This window comes from Salmo salar, chromosome ssa10 (assembly GCF_905237065.1).
Source record: "Salmo salar chromosome ssa10, Ssal_v3.1, whole genome shotgun sequence".
Taxonomy (NCBI): Eukaryota; Metazoa; Chordata; class Actinopteri; order Salmoniformes; family Salmonidae; genus Salmo; species Salmo salar.
In genome coordinates, this window is record NC_059451.1 from 55,835,043 (window position 1) to 55,858,205 (window position 23,163).

At 46.2% G+C, this 23,163-nt stretch overlaps 1 protein-coding gene across 4 annotated transcripts in view; it reads left to right on the forward strand.

The window, feature by feature from the left end:
• LOC106560633 (tyrosine-protein kinase RYK) overlaps positions 1–23,163 on the forward strand; it is a 113,510-nt gene that overhangs the window by 33,098 nt on the left and 57,249 nt on the right. For 2 of the 4 annotated variants that reach the window (XM_045687966.1, XM_045687967.1), the window contains exons 5-8: positions 2,152–2,214; positions 7,106–7,244; positions 10,366–10,466; positions 22,811–22,894. In XM_045687966.1, coding sequence (XP_045543922.1) covers positions 2,152–2,214; positions 7,106–7,244; positions 10,366–10,466; positions 22,811–22,894 — 387 coding nt within the window. The remainder of the gene's footprint in view (positions 1–2,151; positions 2,215–7,105; positions 7,245–10,365; positions 10,467–22,810; positions 22,895–23,163) is intronic. The other 2 variants (XM_045687969.1, XM_045687970.1) reach the window with 1 other exon arrangement.

The following is a 23,163-nucleotide window of genomic DNA, read 5'->3' on the forward strand; positions in this document are numbered from 1 at the left end:
TTTATCCAGACGTGCAAATGCCTCCCCCTAGACCCAACAGGTTAAACCGTCTCCATCTCCCCCCTCCAACATACGCTCCCTCTGATGCTGGAACACCATCTGTGTCTGTGGTGATGCTGGAACACCATCTGTGTCTGTGGTGATGCTGGAACACCGTCTGTGTCTGTGGTGATGCTGGAACACCGTCTGTGTCTGTGGCGATGCTGGAACACCGTCTGTGTCTGTGGCGACGCTGGAACACCGTCTGTGTCTGTGGCGACGCTGGAACACCGTCTGTGTCTGTGGCGATGCTGGAACACCGTCTGTGGCGATGCTGGAACACCGTCTGTGGCGATGCTGGAACACCGTCTGTGGCGATGCTGGAACACCGTCTGTGGCGATGCTGGAACACCGTCTGTGGCGATGCTGGCACACCGTCTGTGGCGATGCTGGCACTCTGTGGTGATGCTGGCACACCGTCTGTGTCTGTGGTGATGCTGGAACACCGTCTGTGTCTGTGGTGATAATCCTAGTCATATTAGCAGCCCGTGCTAGTTGATGATAATCCTAGTCATATTAGCAGCCCGTGCTAGTTGATGGTAATCCTAGTCATATTAGCAGCCCGTGCTAGTTGATGGTAATCCTAGTCATATTAGCAGCCCGTGCTAGTTGATGTATCTAAACGGTCTGATCTGTTGCCTCATTGATTTTTACACTTTTTATTTAATTTTTTACGTGCAGTTGTATGACTTTTGGATCTGTTGTCACATCGACATTATTATTTATTTATTTTATCATTGGGACGCCCTGGAGGGAATTATTTTATAAAGACAAAGTATTTAGTTGTAATTGTGATGTCGTAATATTTTATAGGCTACCAAGGGTGACCAATCATCCTCCAGGAGAGCCTTAAAGGGGCAGTGTTGAATAAACTAAAAGACACCAATAGGCAGTGTAGCCCTCATTTGATTCTCTCCTGATTCTCTATGGTAAAAAATATAGAGATGCTTTTTGTAAAATGGTTCCCTTGCATCATACAATGAGTAACACATCTGGCATATAAAGGACAAGTGGCAAAAAAAAGTTAACGTCCTTCATTTTTGCTATTTGAACAGTTATAATGGTGACCGTTGACATTTTGCCTGACAAATAACCATAACCCATAACCCCAGGACTGGCACAGCCCTACTATCAGTATTTGTTCTGTTTTTGGGCGCTGTGTGTGTGTTGAGTACCTTCATCTGCCTGTGTGTGTGTGTGTGAGGTCCAGTTATGCACTCTTGAATGAGTTAGGGGTGTGTGTGTGTCAGTTCCTTGGCATGGTTCTCTCCCTCAGGCAGCTGTGCCAGTACTGAGGTGATATACAGTGCTTTCGAAAACTATTCAGACCCCTTCACTTTTTCCACATTTTTGTTACGTTACAGCCTTATTCTAAAATGGATTGAATCGTTTTTTTCCCCCCTCAACAATCTACCCCATAATGACAAAGTAAAAACTGGTTTATAGAAATTTTTGCAAATGTATTACAAATAATATACCCTACTGTAAATAAGGTATTTCTGATTTATATCTAATACATTTTCTAAAATGTCTAAACCTGTTTTCGCTTTGTCATTGTGGAGTGTTGTGTGTAGATTTCTGAGGATTTTTTAAATTTATTTATTCTGTTTTAGAATAAGGCTTTAATGTAACAAAATGTGGAAAAAGTCAAGGGGTTTCAGTACTTTCTGAAAGCACTGTAAGAGTTATGTTGAGAGAAAGGTGTTTGTCTTAAGTTCCGCTGCTGCTATTTTCAACCCCACTAGATAATTACACACACACACACAACCTACTTGTCATATGCTTGCTGAGAGGAAACAGACAATAAATCTAATAACTCTATGCCCGCTACGGCTTATTTTAAACACGAGTCAAATCAGCCACCTGAGGAGGATAGTGTTTGTGTGCCTCTCTCTGCCCCATATACCGTGTTGTAAAATGGAGTCTGTCCAGGACTGTTAAGCAGCTGGCTATTTCTAAGTTGTATCACATCTTGGTACATGCTTAGTTTGTACAATCTGTGTGGCTCCAGCCTTGTAAACATCGGTCTACCAATCCCTTAATGTTCCGCTACAGATCTGCGTTTTGCTTCCTGCTCTAATTCGTTCTTTCTCCTCTGTTTATCTCTAACAGGAATTGATTCTGATCCGAAGATAACACCGGTCTCCAACAACAAGACCATTCAGAGGCCAGAGAGTAAGTAGGCCAATCCATATAGCCATACATCACATATCCTGTCCCCTAAACCAGCTCCATATAGCCATACATCACATATCCTGTCCCCTAAACCAGCTCCGTATAGCCATACATCACATATCCTGTCCCCTAAACCAGCTCCATATAGCCATACATCACATATCCTATCCCCTAAACCAGCTCCATATAGCCATACGTTACATATCCTGTCCCCTAAACCAGCTCCATATAGCCATACGTCACATATCCTGTCCCCTAAACCAGCTCCATATAGCCATACGTCACATATCCTGTCCCCTAAACCAGCTCCATATAGCCATACATCACATATCCTGTCCCCTAAACCAGCTCCATATAGCCATACATCACATATCCTGTCCCCTAAACCAGCTCCATATAGCCATACATCACATATCCTGTCCCCTAAACCAGCTCCATATAGCCATACGTTACATATCCTGTCCCCTAAACCAGCTCCATATAGCCATACGTTACATATCCTGTCCCCTAAACCAGCTCCATATAGCCATACGTCACATATCCTGTCCCCTAAACCAGCTCCGTATAGCCATACATCACATATCCTGTCCCCTAAACCAGCTCCGTATAGCCATACGTTACATATCCTGTCCCCTAAACCAGCTCCGTATAGCCATACGTCACATATCCTGTCCCCTAAACCAGCTCCATATAGCCATACGTCACATATCCTGTCCCCTAAACCAGCTCCATATAGCCATACGTCACATATCCTGTCCCCTAAACCAGCTCCATATAGCCATACGTCACATATCCTGTCCCCTAAACCAGCTCCGTATAGCCATACGTCACATATCCTGTCCCCTAAACCAGCTCCGTATAGCCATACATCACATATCCTGTCCCCTAAACCAGCTCCGTATAGCCATACATCACATATCCTGTCCCCTAAACCAGCTCCGTATAGCCATACATCACATATCCTGTCCCCTAAACCAGCTCCATATAGCCATACATCACATATCCTGTCCCCTAAACCAGCTCCGTATAGCCATACATCACATATCCTGTCCCCTAAACCAGCTCCGTATAGCCATACATCACATATCCTGTCCCCTAAACCAGCTCCGTATAGCCATACATCACATATCCTGTCCCCTAAACCAGCTCCGTATAGCCATACATCACATATCCTGTCCCCTAAACCAGCTCCGTATAGCCATACATCACATATCCTGTCCCCTAAACCAGCTCCGTATAGCCATACATCACATATCCTGTCCCCTAAACCAGCTCCGTATAGCCATACATCATATTTCCGGTCCCCCTAAACCAGCTCCGTAAAGCCATACATCTGGTTTCCTTAACCAGCTCTATATAGCCATACATCACATATCCTGTCCCCTAAACCAGCTCCGTATAGCCATACATCCGGTTCCCCTAAACCAGCTCCGTATAGCCGTACATCCGGTTCCCCTAAACCAGCTCCGTATAGCCGTACATCTTGTCCCCTAAACCAGCTCCGTATAGCCATACATCGTATATCCAGTTCCTCTAAACCAGATCTGGTTCCCCTAAACCAGCTCCGTATAGCCATACATCCGGTCCCCTAAACCAGCTCCGTATAGCCGTATATCTTGTCCCCTAAACCAGCTCCGTATAGCCATACATCGTATATCCGGTCCCCTAAACCAGCTCCGTATAGCCGTATATCTTGTCCCCTAAACCAGCTCCGTATAGCCATACATCGTATATCCGGTCCCCTAAACCAGCTCCGTATAGCCGTATATCTTGTCCCCTAAACCAGCTCCGTATAAGCCGTACATTGTACATCTGGTTCCCCTAAACCAGCTCTGTATAGCCGTACATCTGGTCCCCTAAACCAGCTCCGGATAGCCATACATCCGGTTCCCCTAAACCAGCTCCGTATAGCCATACATCACATATCCTGTCCCCTAAACCATCTAGACTAGAATGTTACAGCGAATAGACGTGTCTCAGACTAAGTGGCAGTATACAACCACAGAGCTTAATGGAACACAGAATGAATTGTAGGATCTCCATGTATACAGCCATGCAGTTCAATAAGGCTCTCCTCCATGTATACAGCCATGCAGTTCAATAAGGCTCTCCTCCATGTATACAGCCATGCGGTTCAATAAGGCTCTCCTCCATGTATACAGCCATGCGGTTCAATAAGGCTCTCCTCCATGTATACAGCCATGCGGTTCAATAAGGCTCTCCTCCATGTATACGGCCATGCAGTTCAATAAGGCTCTCCCCCCTCGTTCACCTCTCCAGTCATCTCTGTTATAGCCTCTGCCTCAGCAAGGCAGTGCAACAAGGCAGTATAATTCTAGACCTAGAGGGAGATGTGTTTATCCTTTGAAACTCTCTGATATCCCCCTCTCCATCTCTCCACCCCCCCTCTCTACCTCTCCACCCCCCTCTCCATCTCTCCACCCTCCCTCTCTCCATCTCTCCACCCTCCCTCTCTACCTCTCCACCCCCCTCTCTACCTCTCCACCCCCCTCTCCACCTCTCCACCCCCTCCTCTCCACCCCTCTCCACCCCCCTCTCTACCTCTCCACCCCCCTCTCTACCTCTCCGCCCCCCTCTCTACCTCTCCGCCCCCCCTCTCTACCTCTCCGCCCCCCTCTCTACCTCTCCGCCCCCCTCTCTACCTCTCCGCCCCCCTCTCCACCTCTCCGCCCCCTCTCCACCTCTCCGCCCCCTCTCTACCTCTCCGCCCCCGCTCTCACCTCTCCGCCCCCGCTCTACCTCTCCGCCCCCGCTCTACCTCTCCGCCCCCGCTCTACCTCTCCGCCCCCCGCTCTACCTCTCCGCCCCCGCTCTGCCTCTCCTCTCCGCCCTCTCTCCACCTCTCCGCCCCCGCTCTCCATCTCTCCGCCCTCTCCATCTCTCCGCCCCCTCCATCTCTCCGCCCCCCTCTCCATCTCTCCGCCCCCCTCTCCATCTCTCCGCCCCCCTCTCCATCTCTCCGCCCCCCCTCTCCATCTCTCCGCCCCCTCTCCATCTCTCCGCCCCCTCTCCATCTCTCCGCTCCATCTCTCTGCCCCCCCTCTCCATCTCTCCGCTCCATCTCTCTCGCCCCCCTCTCCATCTCTCCGCCCCCCTCTCCATCTCTCCGCCCCCCCTCTCCATCTCTCCGCCCCCTCTCCATCTCTCCGCCCCCCTCCACCTCTCCGCCCCCCTCCACCTCTCCGCCCCCCTCTCCACCTCTCCGCCCCCTCTCCACCTCTCCGCCCCCCTCTCCACCTCTCCGCCCCCCTCTCCACCTCTCCGCCCCCCTCTCCATCTCTCCGCCCCCTCTCCATCTCTCCGCCCCCACTCCATCCCCCCTCCACCTCTCCTGTCTTCTCTCCACCCCCCCTCTCCACCTCTCCACCCCCCCTCCATCTCTCCAGTCACCTCTCCATGGGGTTTATTCAGGACTATTATAGTGAGCCGTGTGCTGCTGCTGCCTCAGTGACCAGCAGCCATTAGCTGTCCTGGTACTTAGTACTTGCCTTCTTCTGCTTGGGTGGGCTTGGACCTGAGGCATCTCAGAAAGGCTTTTAAAAGGCACAGGGATGAGAGGAAAGCATTTCACACAGAGGGATGAGTTTAGACTGAGACCAGCTTGGGTCAGAAGCATTGCTATTTAGGACTCCATTAGACTTGGACAGTATCCAGATTGTCATATCTTCATACAGACCTTGTGCCGTACCGGGATATTCAGTAATACCGACACTGAACACGAGGCGCTATTTTCAAACCCACCACTGTGCCTATTGTAATCTGAAGGTTAGCAATGCTAACAAGTAAATGTAAAATCCCATAGAGAATGCTAACAAGTGCATTGTGATACATTTTTTGTCTCTGATCTGACGTATTTGCAGGACAGATATCCCAACTCAAAAATGCTACTCCTAGTTGGCTGCACAAATCAAATGTTATACACAAAGGTTCTTGATCCAGGAAGGGATTCTCTGCTGTTACCAAGCCAACCATGATTTTGGAAGAAGCTTAGCTATATCGCTAACTTGCTACTAAATTAGCAAACCAAATGCACAACTGCAGAGAATTTTGTAGACAGTTAACTTAATAGTTCTAAGATGTCTAGCTGGTAAACATTTAGATGTGAATTCCATACTGTTAGTAGATCACAGTGAGTGACTCACAAGGCTCCGGTCTCTCGTCGTTGTGTACTTGTAAACAAACGTCACGTGACTGGGGAGTACTGGTAAGCTTCATAATGGAAAAACTGTGGCAGGTGAAATGAAGAACCCGATCTTTATCTTCTAACGTATTGCACAAGTTGACTGCAGGTATGTCGACACCTGCTTGTCGAACATCTCATTCAAAAATCATGGGCATTAATATGGAGTTGGTCCCCCCTCCTTTGCTGCTAAAACAGCCTCCGCTCTTCTGGGAAGGCTTTCCACTAATGTTGGAACATTGCTGCAGGGACTTGCTTCCATTCAGCCATAAAAGCATTTGTGAGGTCGGGCACTGATGTTGGGGGATTAGGCCTGGCTCGCAGTCGGCGTGCATGGGGGCATTGTCATGCTGAAACAGGAAAGGGCCTTCCCCAAAATGTTGTCACAAGGTTGGAAGCACAGAATTGTCGAGAATCTCATTGTTTGCTGTAGCATTAAGATTTCCCTTCACTGAAAAACAGCCCCAGACCGTTATCCTCCTCCACCAAACTTTACAGTTGGGACTATGCATTCGGCCAGGTAGCGTTCTCCTGTCATCTGCCAAAACCCACATTCATCTGTCGGACTGCCAGATGGTGTAACGTGATTTACTTATACCAATGTTGGGGTGTTTTTGTGCTGTCTGTCTCTCTCTCTCTCTAACCTCTGACCTTTGTCCCTCTCTCTCTCTCTCTCTCTCTCTCCTCCAGATGGAGTGTCCATTCCTACCACCTCTACCAGGGTGTTCTATATCAGTGTCGGGGTGTGCTGTGCTGTCATCTTCCTGGTTGCCATTGTCCTGGCTGTTATGCATTTACACAGCATGAAGAGAGTAGAACTGGACGACAGGTCAGTACCTGGGGCCCCTAAGGATGATCAATGATGTTGTATTGAAGTCTCACACAGTGTGCTGTACCTTAGACTGGGTACTTCCTATTCATCCTGGTTTCCCCTAACCTTCTCACTTCAACTAATCTCCATTTACAGTGCCCTCTCCGTAATTATTGGGGACTTTGAAAATGTTTTATTTTGGCTTTATATTTCAAAAGTTTGGATTTGAAGTCAAATATAGTCCTCCAATTTCAGGGGAGCAAAAGTATTGGGACAAATTCGCATGTAGTACAAAGTGAAGTATTTGTTCCCGTACACTTCTAAATGAATGTGGACACTACCATGCTTGTGGGTAATCGTGAAAAATGACAATTGAGGAAGTTGGACGCACAAAAATCCTACACCCCCCCCCCAAAAAATGTTTTTACCTCCCGTTATTGTAATGGTGAGAGATTAGCATTTCTTGGGGGTATGATATTTGTGCATCTAACTTTCTCACTCATTATTCACGATTCATTCAGGATTATCTGTAATCATATCATGGTAGCATCCACACTAATGTAGTAGACTTCTTATTTACAATAAAAGTGACTCCAAAATGACACAGTACATTATTTACCATTCATTTCTATTGGCCACAAAATAATCTGAAACACAATCAAAACATACCTTGCAAATGTGTAGAGTCACAAGGGACCAAATACTTCACTTTTTACTACACACGTGAATTTGTCCCAGTATTTTTACTCCCCTAGAATTTGGTGACTATTGTACAAAAAGTGCTGTAATTTCTAAACCGTTCACCTGATATGAAAAAAAAAAAATGAATGAAATGTATGCATTCACTACTGTAAGTCGCTCTGGATAAGAGCGTCTGCTAAATGACAAAAAATGTAAAAATAAAAAATATGAATGAAAAATACCCTTGAATTAAAGCTGACAATGCTCTGTCCCGGTAATTACGGGTGGGGGGGGGGGCTGTCCCGGTAATTACAGGGGGGCACTGTGTTTGGTGACTGAATGAAAAGCAGATAAATAAGATTGTTGCCGGCCAAATTGACTGGGGGGGGGGAACAATCCCATTGCAAATGAATGCTTTTTATTCATTGGAAGTAAGTCGATGTATGTACATTTGACCGTCATGCTTATTGGCGTTTAGGTTAATTTGCATAATTTTGTGGAATTAAATTGGCGCGTGTAAATTTTCGTTAGTCATATCATATTGTATTTATCACACTGGCACAGCGTACAGAGGCTATTCTGAGCTGAATATCACCTCTGCAGCTCGTTGCTGCTGGAGTGAAACATGATTTTAGAAGTCACTGAGCAACTTTTGTTTATTTCTCAACTGCTAGCCTAATTTGAATTTCATCATTCAATTGCCGGTAGGCAGGCTTAGCGCGTTACCCAGCTGAAGGCAGTAGTGAGCTGAAGGCAGTAGTGAGCTGAAGGCAGTAGTGAGCTGAAGGCAGTAGTGAGCTGAAGGCAGTAGTGAGCTGAAGGCAGTAGTGAGCTGAAGGCAGTAGTGAGCTGAAGGCAGTAGGCATTTTGAAAACTGATATTTTAATTGTTGAAAAACGTTTAAGTAAGACTTCATCTGGACTTCATGGAAACCAGCATTTCTCTCCTGTTCTGTTGGTTTTCATATAAACTTTATTTTGCTGTTCAGAAGACAGGCACAATCCTAGTCATATTAGCAACCCATGCTAGTTGATGATAATCCTAGTCATATTAGCAGCCCGTGCTAGTTGATGATAATCCTAGTCATATTAGCAGCCCGTGCTAGTTGATGATAATCCTAGTCATATTAGCAGCCCGTGCTAGTTGTTGCATCTTTAGATCTCCCCTCCTAAGTTTCTAATGGAGATTTTCCTCTGTCAGACATTGAACCGCTCACATCAGGTTCGCCATTTTAGAATGGTGTTTTTTCCCACAAAATGGAATTTTGTCAAATGACATTTGATTGTCTGCTTCATTTCTTGAGTTGCATGTTCTGTTAGGGGCATCCCTAACTCCAGACAAACCTAATTGGAGGAAATCTAAGTCATGAGAACCAGCACACCAGACACACTAGTGGACCCTGTGGTTCACGTCATTTACCCAGGGTCGTGTTCACTAAGCATCAAATGTAAGAACACCAACTCAAACAGTGAGGGGGACTACCTTAACTTGTCCAATAAGAAAATCATTTTCAGTTTCTGTTGCAAACCGCTTTGCTACGTTTGCTAGGATGTACGCTAATGAATACATGATTTACTATGTTAGCTGTTTCCCGTATGCCAATGTCTCTACTGCAGTAGCATATTGATGCATCATAAAGCCAGCAGAGCTTTTAATGTCTCCACAGATTTGTGCTTGGATGTAGTAGAACAGGTTGAAACCCTGTACAGTGGGTATGAAGATGTCTGGGTTCAGTTACCAGGAGGGACCTATTATTAACACAAGGCTTCTCACTGTTAATCACCTTTGTAAATGTATCAAACAGGACGATCTGATCCTAGATCACCATTCCTACTCAGATGCTATGTGTGTATAGGATGTGGTCTGAATTAGATTTCTAACAAACAGGATTTTTCAGGTTCACTACTTTTTAGATTCCTACCACTGACTCCCCATCTTGGGAGATTCATATATCGGTGTTATCTCAGGTTATTGTTGATATGAATCATCTGTGGGGTTTTTTCTCTCTCTCTCTCTCTCTCTCTCTCTCTCTCTCGAACAAATTCTCACAGTCAACCAGGAATCTATCTAATGCAATATTTGAGATAAATTGAGTTGCTTTAATGCTGTTTGTTTGATTGAATCAGTCTGCTGTTGGTGCGACGTGAACAGACAGACCCTCCTTTTATTGTAAATAGGAAGATCCTTAAGAGGGTTTCTTAGTGGCGGGTTGTACTGCAGTGACGGGTTCTCTATCTGTTTAAAAGTCTGTCTTGGCTTGAGGCCTAGCAGGACAGAACAGGCTCCTTCAGGACCATGTCATAGGGTACCTGGCCATGTGGCCAATGGGAGCGACTGAAAAATGACTTTATAATGATGTTAGAGAAGTGTGTTGTGAAGTTGGCGTCTTCCTCGCACCTTTTTCCTCACATTCATCATGAGTACCTTTCTCATCCCTCTCCCCTCCTCTGTGTTCCAGTGTTTCAGACAGTGGCAGTTCCCAGGGCCTGTCCCAACCGTCCACCCAGACCACCCAGTACCTGAGAGCTGACACACCCAACAACGCCAGTGCTGTCACCAGTAAGACACACACACACACACCGAGAAACAGTAAGACGCTTCCCCGACCCATCTAAATAACAGCAAACTTATCCAAGACCGTCTTATCATATTCAACTTGCAAGGTGCTGTAACTAACAGGTTCTGACAATGTCCTGGTCCAGCCAGTAGTTTGGAGTGAGTCCTCAGCGTCTGTTTGCTGTGTGACATTTGTTAAATCCTGTCTCTTTTTCACTCTTAACGTGCATTACTTTGGGTAATGGGGGTATTTTCTTATGCCATGGACTGATGGTCACAAACACTCTCTTTACATTTAACGATAGGATCTGTGTCATTTGTTGGATACTAGAGGTCGACCGATTTATGATTTTTCAACGCCGATACCGATTACTTATATCGAAAACTTGAAATCGGCCCTAATTAATCGGCCATTGTGATTAATCGGTCGACCTCTATTGGAAACACACCCACCTTCTGATGCCCCCACCATGATGAGATTAGAACCATGGAGTTAGAGTACTAGAATGGAACCGTCTTATGGTGAGAACAGTCAGCCATTTTGGTCAGGGAGTTTGGTCAACCATAGTTTACCAGTGCTGTGATAAGATATTGTGTAAAACAATGAATTTGAAGAATGTATTTGTACATTTGTTAGCTAGTTAGCCAGCCAGTTTTAGAGGAAATATTTAACTTCTCTAGGGCCAGTGGGACGATTTCGTCCCACCTACGTAACAGCCAGTGGAATCCCGTGGCGCGTTATTCAAATACCTTAGAAATGCTATTACTTCAATTTCTCAAACATATGATTATTTTACACCATTTTAAAGACGAGACTCTCGTTAATCTAACCACAGTCCGATTTCAAAAAGGCTTTACAACGAAAGCAAAACATTAGATTATGTCAGCAGAGTACCCAGCCAGAAATAATCAGACACCCATTTTTCAAGCTAGCATATAATGTCACATAAACCCAAACCACAGCTAAATGCAGCACTAACCTTTGATGATCTTCATCAGATGACAATCTTAGGACATTATGTTATACAATACATGCATGTTTTGTTCAATCAAGTTCATATTTATATCAAAAACCAGCTTTTTACATTAGCATGTGACGTTCAGAACTAGCATACCCCCCGCAAACTTCCGGTGAATTTACTAAATTACTCACGATAAACGTTCACAAAAAACATAATTATTTTAAGAATTATACATACAGAACTCCTCTATGCACTCGCTATGTCCGATTTTAAAATAGCTTTTCGGTGAAAGCACATTTTGCAATATTCTAAGTAGATAGCCCGGCATCACAGGGCTAGCTATTTACACACCCACCAAGTTTAGCCCTCACCAAAGTCATATTTACTATAAGAAAAATGTTATTACCTTTGCTGTTCTTCGTCAGAATGCACTCCCAGGACTTCTACTTCAATAACAAATGTTGGTTTGGTCCCAAATAATCCATAGTTATATCCAAATAGCGGCGTTTTGTTCGTGTGTTCAAGACACTATCCGAAAGGGTAAATAAGGGTTACGCGCCCGACGCGTTTCGTGACAAAAAAATTCTAGATATTCCATTACCGTACTTCGAAGCATGTCAACCGCTGTTTAAAATCAATTTTTATGCCGTTTTTCTCGTAAAAAAAGCGATAATATTCCGACCGGGAATCTGTGTTTTAGTACAAAGAGAGAGAAACTAAAAACATGGTGTCGCCCCGTGCACGCGCCTCAGCTCATTGTCCTCTGATAAACTTTAGCGCCTTTGGTTAAGTGGTCTTTCAGCCAGCGGCTGGAATTACATCATTCAGCTTTTTCCCGGGTTCTGAGAGCCTATGGGAGCCGTAGGAAGTGTCACGTTACAGCAAAGATCCTACATTTTCAATAAACAGAGCCAAGAAGCCCAAGGAATGGGCAACTACTATGATTATTATTATTTGACCATGCTGGTCATTTATGAACATTTTAACATCTTGACCATGTTCTGTTATAATGTCCACCCTGCACAGCCAGAAGAGGACTGGCCACCCCTCATAGCCTGGTTCCTCTCTAGGTTTCTTCCTAGGTTTTTGGCCTTTCTAGGGAGTTTTTCCTAGGGAGTTTTTCCTAGCCACCGTGCTTCTTTCACATGCATTGCTTGCTGTTTGGGGTTTTAGGCTGGGTTTCTGTACAGCACTTTGAGCTATCAGCTGATGTACGAAGGGCTATATAAATACATTTGATTTGATTTGTCAGAGAGGGTACTTCCTGTACAGAATCTTCTCAGGTTTTTGCCTGCCATATGAGTTCTGTTATACTCACAGACACCATTCAAACAGTTTCAGAAACTTTAGGGTGTTTTCTATCCAAAGCCAATAATTATATGCATATTCTAGTTTCTGGGCAGTAGTAATAACCAGATTAAATCGGGTACGTTTTTTATCCGGCCGTGTAAATACTGCCCCCTAGCCCTAACAGGTTAATATACTTTTTTTTTCTTCTTCAAATTAACTGCCAACATTCGTTTCATCAAGGCAGTCCGTCTACGGCCAGACACTGGCTGACACCAGTTGATGATAGGACTTTTACAAGTTGTAAAAGCAACAAGTACTGATATTGTATCATATAACATCACTGTTTTGTTGTTGTTGACATTTATGGTCTGTTTACAAATATTTTAGAGGCTATTTATACAGAACATTTGTATAAAATCCATAGAAACTGTATTTATAATTATAAGACAATATTTTAGGTTACAATTCGTTTTCACAATTTCTGAAATATATCACAGGATTATGCCTCTACTGCCATTCATTCCAATTAGACTGGTTTGGATTTCTCCCTGACCAATATGGCTACCATTTTTTTGCCTGGCTACCCATCCACATCGCTCTGGCCAACTGACGTTTCTTCTCCACAATGTGTCTAGATTTGCTTCCCTCCCCGACGATTTCTAGAATGCAAACACGTTCTGATTGGGCCCAGAATCCGATAGGCTGGATCTTAGCTGGTCTCATGATGGTGTTCTCAACTTTGATACTCTCATTTGTTAGAGACCATCCAATGGCAGGGGAATTTTGTACAACATTTTTTAAAGTCACACAAATGACTTCTAGGATGGCAGTCCTATAAACGCGTCTTGTATCATTGGGTTTACTTGACAACCTACAAAAATAGCTAGCTAGAACAAAGTGTTAATAAGATAAAAATTAATTAAAAAGATTTAAAAGCAATACAAATAACATGTAAAATGTTGTTCTCATGTTTCATGAGCTGAAATAAAACATCCCAGAAATGTTTCCAGACACAAAAGGGCCATCCGTTTTGCCGTGTTCTGAGCCAATTGCAATTTTCTTAAGTCCCTTTTTTTGTGGCACCTGACCATACGACTGAACAGTAGTCCGGGTGTTACGAAACTAGAGCCTGTAGGGCTTGCCTTGTTGACAGTGCTGTTAAGGCAGAGCAGCGCTTTATTATGGACAGACTTCTCCCCGTCTTAGCTCCTGTTGTATCAATATGTTTTGACCATGACAGTTTACAATCCAGGGTTACTCCAAGTAGTTTAGTCACCTCAACTAGCTCAATTTCCGCATTATTTATTGCAAGATTTAGTTGAGGTTTAGGGTTTAATGAATGATTTGTCCCAAATACAATTATTTTAGTTTTAGTAATATTTAGAACAGACTTATTCCTTGCCACCCATTCTGAAATTAACTGCAGTTCTTTAACCTCTTGGGGCTAGGTGGGACGCTAGCGTGCCACCCGTGGTGCACTCCATCAACAGCAGGTGCATTTCAAGAGCGGCAAATTTGAATCCAAATAAATGTCAAAATTCAAATTTTTCAAAAATACAACTATTTTACACCATTTGAAAGATAAACATCTCCTTAATCTAACCACGTTTTACGATTTCAAAAAGGTTTTACGGCGAAAGCATACATTTAGAGTATGTTAGGACAGTACATTTACAAGAGTTGTGTGTAATGTTTTGTCAAGTCAAAGACAGGGTCACCAAAACCATAAAACCAGCTAAAATGATGCACTAACCTTTTACAATCTCCATCAGATGACACTCCTAGGACATTATGTTAGACAATGCATGCATTTTTAGTTCTATCAAGTTCATATTTATATGCAAAAACAGCGTTTTACTATGGCATTGATGTTGAGGAAATCGTTTCCCTCCAATTAAATAATTAAAATTAGAAAACATTGGTAAAATATTATATTGTCATTTAAAGAATTATAGATTTACATCTCTTGAACTCAATCAACTTGCCAGATTTAAAAATAACCTTACTGGGAAATCACACTTTGCAATAATCTGAGCACTGCGCCCAGAAAAATACGCGTTGCGATACAGACTAGACGTCATGTTGGGGAGATCTAAAATCGAAAATACTATGTAAATAATCCATTACCTTTGATTCTCTTCATCAGATGTCACTTCCAGGTATCACAGGTCCATAACGAATGTAGTTTTGTTCAAAAAAGCTCATCATTTATGTCCAAAAATCTCCGTCTCGTTAGCACATGATGTAAGCCAGCCGGACTTCTCGTCATGAACGAGGGGAAAAAATATATTTCCGTTCGTTCAAACATGTCAAACGTTGTATAGCATAAATCATTAGGGCCTTTTTTAACCAGAACATGAATAATATTCAAGGTGGACGAATGCATACTCTTTTATAACGTATTGGAACGAGGGTACCCAACATGAACTCGCGCGCCAGGTGTCTAATGGGACATCATCGTTCCATGGCTCTTGTTCGGTCAGATCTCCCTCCAGAAGACTCAAAACACTTTGTAAAGGCTGGTGACATCTAGTGGAAGCAATAGGAAGTGCCAAAATATTCCTAAGCCCCTGTGTTTTTCAATGGGATAGGTTTAAAGTCAATACAACACATCAGGTATCCACTTCCTGTCAGAAAATGTCTCAGGGTTTTGCCTGCCAAATGAGTTCTGTTATACTCACAGACACCATTCAAACAGTTTTAGAAACTTTAGAGTGTTTTCTATCCATATATAATAAGTATATGCATATTCTAGTTACTGGGTAGGATTAGTAACCAGATTAAATCGGGTACATTTTTTTTATCCAGACGTGCAAATGCTGCCCCCTAGACCCAACAGGTTAAGTGTTGCAGTCATTTCAGTCGCTATAGTAGCTGATGTGTATCGTGTTGAGTCATCCACATATATAGACATTGGCTTTCCTCAAAGCCACGAGCATGTCATAAGCGGCCTAGACAGCTGCCCTGGGGAATTCCTGATTCTACCTGGATTATGTTGGAGAGGCTTCCATTAAAGAACACCCTCTGTGTTCTGTTAGACAGGTAACTCTTTATCCACAATATAGCAAGACGTGTAAAGCCATAAAACAAGTTTTTCCAGCAGCAGACTGATCGATAATGTCAAAAGCTGCATTTAAAGTCAAACAAGACAACCCTCACAATAATTTTATCATCAATTTCTCTCAGCCATCATTTGTATAAGTGCTGTGCTTGTTGAATGTCCTTCCCTATAAGCGTGCCTAAAGTCTGTCATTTTGTTTACTGTAAAATAGCATTGTATCTGGTCAAACGCTATTTTTTTTCTAATAGTTTACTAAGGGTTGGTAACAGGCTGATTGGTCAGCTATTTGAGCCAGTAAAAAGGGGGCTTTAGTCTTCTTAGGTAGCAGAATGACTTTAGCTTCTCTTCAGACCTGAGGGCGCACACTTTTCAAGTAGGCTTAGATTGAAAATATGGCAAATAGGAGTGGCAATATTGTCCTCAGTAATTTTCCATCCAAGTTGTCTGACCCCGGTGGCTTGTCATTGTTGATAAACATCAATCATTTTTACATCTCTTCCACACACAATTTACAATGCTTGTCTTTTCATAATTTGGTCCGATATACTTGAATGTGTAGTGTCATCGTTTTGTTTCTGGCATGTCATCGTTTTGTTTCTGGCATGTCATCGTTTTGTTTCTGGCATGTCATCGTTTTGTTTCTGGCATGTCATCGTTTTGTTTCTGGCATGTCATCGTTTTGTTTATAGGGAATAGGGTGCCAGTTGGGATGCATACTGTCTCTCATCTCTATCGCCTGCTATACTCTGCTCTGTCACCAGAGCTGCATTCCTCCACCAAACATCATCTAATTAGTTCAACTGGAGTCAGAAGGTTGTGATTAAACAAGACAGGATTCATGTGTTGAGAGATGTTGTTTTTGTCCCGAATGGCACACTATTTCCCCATTCAGTCCACTACTTTTGACCAGGGGGCAGTAGGGAATAGAGTTCTATCTGAGGCGCATCCCCCTGTGTCAATGTGTATTTGTGAGAGCAGCTCTCTGTCCCCTCAACTGTCTCTTACTGAGGTTTAAGATGGGAGTAGTAAGGAGTCTTTCCCTGCCTGATATCACCTGTTCTTGTTTGGTAAGGTTAAGACTTGGGTTGAGGCTACAGCAGTAGTAGCAGCCTAGTAAAACTAAGCACTGTCCATTCGTTTTTAGAAGTACTCATCATTAGTTTTGGGAAGGGATAAATGCATTACAATTCACCTTTTTTAATTTTCCTCAAATCTCCCTGTCCTCCTGTAGGGGTCCTCCTGGTCAGTATTGGGATGGTAGTCCGTATAACAGCAGCACTAACTCTAACAAAAACAAACTGCCTCTCAGGCCTCACGAGTGGCACAGCGGTCTAAGGCACTGCATCTCTGTGCTAGAGGCATCACTACAGACCCTGGTTCCATTCCAGGCTGTATCACAACCGGCCGTGATTGGCAGTGCCATAGGGCGGCGCACAATTGGCCCAGCGTTGTCCGGGTTAGGGGAGGGTTTGGCTGGGGTATGCCATTGTTGTAAATAATAATTTGTTCTTAACTGACTTGCCTAGTTAAATTAAGGTTCAATAATACATGTAAAACATTTCAATTAACTGTCTGGTAGTAGAGGGGGCTGATCCAGGGTACTGGTGGTAGAGGGGGCTGATCCAGGGTACTGGTGGTAGAGGGGGGTGATCCAGGGTACTGGTGGTAGAGGGGGCTGATCCAGGGTACTGGTGGTAGAGGGGGCTGATCCAGGGTACTGGTGGTAGAGGGGGTGATCCAGGGTACTGGTGGTAGAGGGGGTGATCCAGGGTACTGGTGGTAGAGGGGGTGATCCAGGGTACTGGTGGTAGAGGGGGTGATCCAGGGTACTGGTGGTAGAGGGGGCTGATCCAGGGTACTGGTGGTAGAGGGGGCTGATCCAGGGTACTGGTGGTAGAGGGGGTGATCCAGGGTACTGGTGGTAGAGGGGGGTGATCCAGGGTACTGGTGGTAGGGTTGGGGTGATCCAGGGTACTGGTGGTAGGGTTGGGGTGATCCAGGGTACTGGTGGTAGGGTTGGGGTGATCCAGGGTACTGGTGGTAGGGTTGGGGTGATCCAGGGTACTGGTGGTAGGGTTGGGGTGATCCAGGGTACTGGTGGTAGGGTTGGGGTGATCCAGGGTACTGGTGGTAGGGTTGGGGTGATCCAGGGTACTGGTGGTAGGGTTGGGGTGATCCAGGGTACTGGTGGTAGGGTTGGGGTGATCCAGGGTACTGGTGGTAGGGTTGGGGTGATCCAGGGTACTGGTGGTAGGGTTGGGGTGATCCAGGGTACTGGTGGTAGGGTTGGGGCTGATCCAGGGTACTGGTGGTAGGGTTGGGGCTGATCCAGGGTACTGGTGGTAGGGTTGGGGCTGATCCAGGGTACTGGTGGTAGGGTTGGGCTGATCCAGGGTACTGGTGGTAGGGTTGGGCTGATCCAGGGTACTGGTGGTAGGGTTGGGCTGATCCAGGGTACTGGTGGTAGGGTTGGGCTGATCCAGGGTACTGGTGGTAGGGTTGGGCTGATCCAGGGTACTGGTGGTAGGGTTGGGCTGATCCAGGGTACTGGTGGTAGGGTTGGGCTGATCCAGGGTACTGGTGGTAGGGTTGGGCTGATCCAGTATTGAAGGTCCCCATGAACACAGTGGCCTCCATTTTTAAATGGAAGACATTTCGAACCGCCAAGATTCTGATTAGAGCTGGCCGACCGCCCCAAACTGAGCAATCGTGGAAGAAGGGCCTTGGTCAGGAAGGTGACCAAGAATCCCATGGTCACTCTGACAGAGTTTCAGATTTCCTCTGTGGAGATCAAATCAAATGTTATTTGTCACATGCGCTGAACACAACAGGTGTAGACCTTACTGTGAAATGCTTACTTATAAGGCTTTAACCAACAATGCACTTCAAGAAATAGAGTTAAGAAAATATTTACTAATAAAGTTTAAAAATCAAATAAAGTAACAAGTTATTTACATAACAATAACGAGGCTATATACAGGGGGTACCGGTACAGAGTCAATGTGGAGGCTATATACAGGGGGTACCGGTACAGATTCAATGTGGAGGCTATATACAGGGTGTACCGGTACAGAGTCAATGTGGAGGCTATATACAGGGTGTACCGGTACAGAGTCAATGTGGAGGCTATATACAGGGTGTACTGGTACAGAGTCAATGTGGAGGCTATATACAGGGTGTACTGGTACAGAGTCAATGTGGAGGCTATATACAGGGTGTACCGGTACAGAGTCAATGTGGAGGCTATATACAGGGTGTACCGGTACAGAGTCAATGTGGGGGGGTACAGGTTAGTCGAGGTAATTCTTACATGGAGGTAGGGGTAAAGTGACTATGCATAGATAATAAACAGCGAGTAGCAGCAGTGTAAAAACAATGGGAGGGGGGTCAATGCAAATACTCTGTGTGGCCATTTGATTCATTGTTCAGCAGTCTTATGGCTTGGGGGTTGAAGCTGTTAAGGAGATGGTTGTCCTTCTGGAAGGTTCTCCCATCTCTGCAGCACTCTACCAATCAGGCCTTTATGGTAGAGTGGCCAGACTGAAGCCACTCCTCAGTAAAAGGCACATGACAGCCCGCTTGGAGTTTGCCAAAAGGCACCTAAAGGTCTCTGACCATGAGAAACCAAGATTGAACCCTTTGGCCTGAATGCCGAGAATCACGTCTGGAGGAAACCTGGCAACATCCCTACGGTGAAGCATGGTGGTGGCAACATCATGCTATGGGAATGTTTTTCAGAAGCAGAGACTGGGAGACTAGTATTAGCAGAGCAAAGTACAGAGATCCTTGATGAAAACCTGCTCAGGACCTCAGACTGGGGTGGTTCACCTTCCAACAGGACAACGACCCTGAGCACACAGCCAGGACAACGACCCTGAGCACACAGCCAAGACAACGACCCTGAGCACACAGCCAAGACAACGACCCTGAGCACACAGCCAAGACAACGACCCTGAGCACACAGCCAAGACAACGACCCGGAGCACACAGCCAGGACAACGACCCGGAGCACACAGCCAAGACAACGACCCGGAGCACACAGCCAGGACAACGACCCGGAGCACACAGCCAGGACAACGACCCGGAGCACACAGCCAGGACAACGACCCGGAGCACACAGCCAGGACAACGACCCGGAGCACACAGCCAGGACAACGACCCGGAGCACACAGCCAGGACAACGACCCGGAGCACACAGCCAGGACAACGACCCGGAGCACACAGCCAGGACAACGACCCTGAGCACACAGCCAGGCCAACGACCCTGCGCACACAGCCAGGACATTGCAGGAGTGGCTTTGGCACAAGTCTCTGAATATCCTTAAGTGGTCCATCCAGAACCCGGACTTGAACCCGGTCAAACATCTCTGGAGAGACCAAAAAAATAGCTGTGCAGTGACGCTCCCCATCCAACCTGACAGAGCTTGAGTGGCACTGCAGAGAAGAATGGGAGAAACTCCCCCAAATACAGGTGTGCCAAGCTTGTAGCATCATACCCAAGAAGACTCAAGGCTGTAATCGCTGCCAAAGGTGCTTCAACAAAGTACTAAGTAAAGAGTCTGAATACTTATGTAAATGTGTTTTATTTTTATTTGTAATAAGTTGGCAAACATTTCTAAAAAACTGTTTTCTTATTGTGTGTAGATTGAGAATTATATATATTTTTAATCCATTTTATAATAAGGCTGTAATGTAAAAAATAAATAAAGTCAAGGGGTCTGAATACTTTCTGAATGCGCTGTGTATCAGCATTGTGTTTCAGTCTTATTCCGTTCATTGTGATGACTGTTTAAAAGCCAATTTATGCTTGATCCAAAAATGTGGTCGAAGGCTCCTTATAGAGTAGCCTCCAGAGGCATGCAGAGGTCAAACTGAGTTGGTACCACATCGCTGAGCACCTCCCAAATGTTGTAACGATGTGAATTTCTCCGTATAGCTCTTCATTGACATGATTTGGTTGACAGTAGGTTGGGGCTGGATGTCCTGTATGAACACACGGCCAATGCAGAAGTCTGATTCATTATGCCTTTACTCAGTGGTGTTTACATCAACCTGTGTAAGAGGGTGTACACTGGCCATCTACTGGCTGTGTCCTCCTCCTACTGCAGGCTGTTGGGGCTGTGTCCTCCTCCTACTGCAGGCTGTTGGGGCTGTGTCCCTCCTCCTACTGCAGGCTGTTGGGGCTGTGTCCTCCTCCTACTGCAAGCTGTTGGGGCTGTGTCCTCCTCCTACTGCAGGCTGTTGGGGCTGTGTCCTCCTCCTACTGCAGGCTGTTGGGGCTGTGTCCTCCTCCTACTGCAGGCTGTTGGGGCTGTGTCCTCCTCCTACTGCAGGCTGTTGGGGCTGTGTCCTCCTCCTACTGCAGGCTGTTGGGGCTGTGTCCTCCTCCTACTGCAGGCTGTTGGGGCTGTGTCCTCCTCCTACTGCAGGCTGTTGGGGCTGTGTCCTCCTCCTACTGCAGGCTGTTGGGGCTGTGTCCTCCTCCTACTGCAGGCTGTTGGGGCTGTGTCCTCCTCCTACTGCAGGCTGTTGGGGCTGTGTCCTCCTCCTACTGCAGGCTGTTGGGGCTGTGTCCTCCTCCTACTGCAGGCTGTTGGGGCTGTGTCCTCCTCCTACTGCAGGCTGTTGGGGCTGTGTCCTCCTCCTACTGCAGGCTGTTGGGGCTGTGTCCTCCTCCTACTGCAGGCTGTTGGGGCTGTGTCCTCCTCCTACTGCAGGCTGTTGGGGCTGTGTCCTCCTCCTACTGCAGGCTGTTGGGGCTGTGTCCTCCTCCTACTGCAGGTTGTTGGGGCTGTGTCCCCCTCCTACTGCAAGCTGTTGGGGCTGTGTCCTCCTCCTACTGCAAGCTGTTGGGGCTGTGTCCTCCTCCTACTGCAGGTTGTTGGTGCTGTGTCCTCCTCCTACTGCAGGCTGTTGGGGCTGTGTCCTCCTCCTACTGCAGGCTGCTGGGGCTGTGTCCTCCTCCTACTGCAGGCTGTTGGGGCTGTGTCCTCTTCCTCGCCCTACTGCAGGTGGCTGTGTCCTCTAATTTGCTTCAATGTGTTTAATGGTACCATCCCACACCTGTCATTTACCCAACGCTTAATCACCTCTGTCACTCTCTCTCTCTCTCTCTCCCACTCTCTCTCTCTCTCTCTCTCTCTCTCTCCCTCTCTCTCTCTCTCTCTCTCTCTCTCTCTCTCTCTCTCTCTCTCTCTCTCTCTCTCTCTCTCTCTCTCTCTCTCTCTCTCTCTCTCTCTCTCTCTCTCTCTCTCTCTCTCTCTCTCTCTCTCTCTCTCCCACTCCTCTCTCTCTCCCACCCCTCTCTCTCTCTCTCTCTCTCTCCCACCCTCTCTCTCTCTCTCTCTCCCACCCTCTCTCTCTCTCTCTCTCTCCCACTCTCTCTCTCTCTCTCTCTCTCCCTCTCTCTCTCTCTCTCTCTCTCTCTCTCTCCCACTCTCTCTCTCTCTCTCTCTCTCTCCACTCTCTCTCTCCCACTCTCTCTCTCTCTCTCCCACTCTCTCTCTCTCTCTCCCACTCTCTCTCTCTCTCTCTCCCACTCTCTCTCTCTCTCTCTCTCTCTCTCTCCCACTCTCTCTCTCTCTCTCTCTCTCTCTCCCACTCTCTCTCTCTCTCTCTCTCTCTCTCTCTCTCTCTCTCTCTCTCTCCCACTCTCTCTCTCTCTCTCTCACACTCTCTCTCTCTCTCTCTCCCACTCTCTCTCTCTCTCTCTCTCCCACTCTCTCTCTCTCTCTCTCTCTCTCTTCCTCTCTCTCTCTCTCTCTCTCTCCCACTCTCTCTCTCTCTCTCTCTCTCTCTCTCCCACTCTCTCTCTCTCTCCCTCTCTCCCACCCTCTCTCTCTCTCTCCTTCTCTCCCACCCTCTCTCCCTCCCTCTCTCCCCCTCTCCCTCCCTCTCTCCCCCCTCTCCCTCCCTCTCTCCTCCCTCTCCCTCCCTCTCTCCCCCTCTCTCCCCCCCTCTCTCTCTCTCTCTCTCTCTCTCCCACTCTCTCTCTCTCCGTCCCTCCCTCCATCCCCCTGTCCTCTCACTATCAGACCATCACCCTGGCACTGCACCCATTCTCCAGCTTGCTGCCGCCACCTTCCCAAACCCTGATGCCCCAATCCATGAAACCAGAAGTAAGTTCAGTCACATGTAGTCCGGTCTCACCGTGGGCACATCCACTGCACTAGTCCAGTCTCACCGGGGGCCCATCCACTGCACTAGTCCAGTCAACCACCCACTGCACTAGGCTCCCTGTGTTGTGCACAGTCATGTCACACAATTGCTTTTATTTTTTGGTGTAATACTCATTTCTGGAGAAGGCTTAAAAATATAGGATAAAATCTATGTCATGTGACATTTTTTATAGTTCCAAAACAAAGGCCCTCTATTCATAACTTCTACT